The sequence below is a fragment of the Pipistrellus hanaki genome (assembly GCF_964339955.1).
Source record: "Pipistrellus hanaki genome assembly, chromosome: 1".
In the NCBI taxonomy this organism is placed as follows: domain Eukaryota; kingdom Metazoa; phylum Chordata; class Mammalia; order Chiroptera; family Vespertilionidae; genus Pipistrellus; species Pipistrellus hanaki.
In genome coordinates, this window is record NC_140503.1 from 97,331,469 (window position 1) to 97,334,381 (window position 2,913).

A 2,913-nucleotide genomic window follows, 5' to 3' on the forward strand; every position below is an offset into this window, starting at 1 on the left:
TCCTTATGGTGTGATGTCTTCTAAGCAACACTTCTCAAATATTGTGTGTGTACAAAATACCTGGTAATGTTGTAAAATGCAAATTGTGATTCTGTAGGTCAGGAGTGGAGCATGAAATTCTGCATTTCCAACGACCTCTCTGCTGGTGCACAGGCTACACTTTGAGTGGGAAGGATGCATATTTAGAGATGCATGTATAATGAGAAAACTATTTTTCTTTCTTTTAAACAAAAGATTCTGGAGAACAGGAGCGTAGTTAGATGAAATGATCCAGGTGACATTTTCTTAAACTGGCTGTTGGGTTTATAAGAATTCATTATACTTTATAACTTACATATAAAACCTATATTATTTTTCATAGATCAAATATTACACCTTAAAGACAATGAAAAGAGTACAAAAAATAACAAAACAAAAAAATGAATAGGGAAGAAGCAAGGTGGCGTCAAAGGCTTGAGCAAATGAAGTTAATCGGGCAGCGCTATACTCAGATACAAATTACAGATATAACTAGCTGAAACAGAATTAACTTCGTCAACTCAAGCTAAGTGACTACATATCCACCGTCAAGCAAATTAGTTTGCGTCCATACTGCAGGCTCCGGGCTTGTACCTACTACCCAAGTTTCTCAAACTTGCTGTGTTTTATGAATCAAGTAGCACTCCTGTCAACAGTGCAGATTTCCAGTTGGCTCCCGTGTAGACCTCGCTTCTGCCCGTATAGGAAACGGCCAGAGAACCTGTATTTCAGAGGTTCGCTGCAGCCCAGCCCCTTTAGCACAGAAAAACCGTTCCTCTCGTTGGATGAAGAACCTGGCTCTGGCGATAGGTGGGGACTTCCAGGACAGCCCACAGGCCGGCGGACTCCGGGAGGCCCTCTACAAAGTGGAATGAACCCAACGGTCAGCTAGCACTACATAAACCCAACCAAACAAATGCCATCTTCCCTCTTCCAGCTCTCCTGTTTAGCTCTTATAGGGGAGACTCCCTTGGGAGACCGTAAAAGGCGGACATCTAATGAGAGAAATGATTATGGCATCAGAGGATTGGTTCCTAACAATTTAACACTGCTCTGCCCGCCCCGCCAGCTCCGCCACCCCCGCCCGCTCCGCCCCCCTTTCCCCCCGCCCGCTCCGCCCCCCTTTCCCCCCCGCCCGCCCGCCCCCCCCCCGCCCACCCGCTCCGCCCCCCTTTTCCCCCCGCCCGCTCCGCACCCCCACCCGCTCCGGTCCCCCCGCCCGCTCCGCCCCCCCTTTCCCCCCGCCCGCTCCGTCCCCCCCGCCCGCTCCGCCCCCCTTTCCCCCCGCCCGCTCCGCCCCCCCACCCGCTCCGCCCCCCTTTCCCCCCCGCGCACCCGCCCCCCCCCCCGCCCACCCGCTCCGCCCCCCTTTTTCCCCCGCCCGCTCCGCACCCCCACCCGCTCCGGCCCCCCCGCCCGCTCCGCCCCCCTTTCCCTCCGCCCGCTCCGCTCCCCCCGCCCGCTCCGCCCCCCTTTCCCCCCCCCGCCCGCTCCGCCCCCCTTTCCCTCCGCCCGCTCCGCTCCCCCCGCCCGCTCCGCCCCCACAGGCTCCACCCCCTCTCCCGCTCCGCCCCGCCCCAGCCTCTTGAATGGCGCGAGAAAATCGCGAGATACTTTGTGGGTACGTGGCCCCACTCTCACCAATGGAAATTGGAGACATGATAGTGAGCCTTTTTCTCATTGGCCCAGTTGCGAAGGCAGCCAGGTCTTCTCGCGCCAAGGCGGAAGTTGCACGGAAGCCGGAACTCACTCCCATCCCGGGGTCCTAGGGAGCTGGCATTCGCCATCATGGTGAGGAAGCTTAAGTTCCACGAGCAGAAGCTGTTGAAACAGGTGGACTTCCTGAACTGGGAGGTCACTGACCAGAACCTGCACGAACTGCGCGTGTTGCGTCGTTACCGGTTGCAGCGGCGCGAGGACTACACGCGCTACAACCAGTTGAGCCGATCCGTGCGGGAGCTGGCGCGGCGCCTGCGCGACCTGCCCGAGCGCGACCCGTTTCGCGTCCGCTCCTCGGCTGCGCTGCTGGACAAGCTGTACGCCCTTGGCCTGGTGCCCACGCGCAGCTCGCTCGAACTCTGCGACTTCGTCACGGCCTCGTCCTTCTGCCGCCGCCGCCTGCCCACCGTGCTCCTCAAGCTGCGCATGGCACAGCACCTCCAGGCCGCCGTGGCCTTCGTGGAGCAGGGCCACGTGCGCGTGGGCCCCGACGTGGTCACCGACCCCGCCTTTCTTGTCACACGCAGCATGGAGGACTTCGTCACCTGGGTTGACTCGTCCAAGATCAAACGGCACGTGCTGGAGTACAATGAGGAGCGCGATGACTTCGATCTGGACGCCTAGCTGTCTTTCCTCCCCACTCCCTCACCAGTGCCGCATTTTATAGACTGGAGGCTGAGACCGGATGCTGGAGATTCTGTGAATTCGCTTTCCCAAGAGTGTGTCAACCGGTTCTTAAGAACTTGGCTCCTTAGCTGCAGGCCACGCTTACAACCAAAGGGTACGCCCCTGTTATTTGAAAATTTCCTTAGCCCTTGGACTATTGATAATTAAATGTCTGCCTTGAAACAATGGGAAGCGGTTTTGTGCTAAGCTAGGAATTGTTAGATTATTGCAGTGTTTTTCAACCTTTTTTGGGCAAAGGCACACTTGTTTCATGAAAAAAATCACGAGGCACACCACCATTAGAAAATGTTAAAAAATTTAACTCTGTGCCTATATTGACTATATATAAAGTAATTCTCTTGAATAGGAATCAAATAAACACAAAGAAAGTATTTTATAATTACTTTATTATGAAATATTAAGTAAACAAAATAGTGAAAAATTATAAAATTCTTGTCTTGTCTGCACCTACGGCACACCAGGCAACATCTCGCGGCACACTAGTGTGCC

At 54.7% G+C, this 2,913-nt stretch overlaps 1 protein-coding gene across 1 annotated transcript; it reads left to right on the forward strand.

Annotated features, from left to right (window-relative positions):
- The first annotated feature begins 1,729 nt into the window (after positions 1-1,729).
- On the forward strand, positions 1,730-2,913 carry IMP3 (IMP U3 small nucleolar ribonucleoprotein 3). The gene has a single exon (XM_084906753.1). The coding sequence runs from the start codon at positions 1,807-1,809 to the stop codon at positions 2,359-2,361; it is 555 nt and encodes a 184-aa protein (XP_084762879.1). The 5' UTR covers positions 1,730-1,806; the 3' UTR covers positions 2,362-2,913.

Coding starts and splice junctions, on each gene's coding strand:
- IMP3 (XM_084906753.1), top strand. CDS start 1,807: ATGGTGAGGAAGCTTAAGTTCCACGAGCAGAAGCTGTTGAAACAGGTG.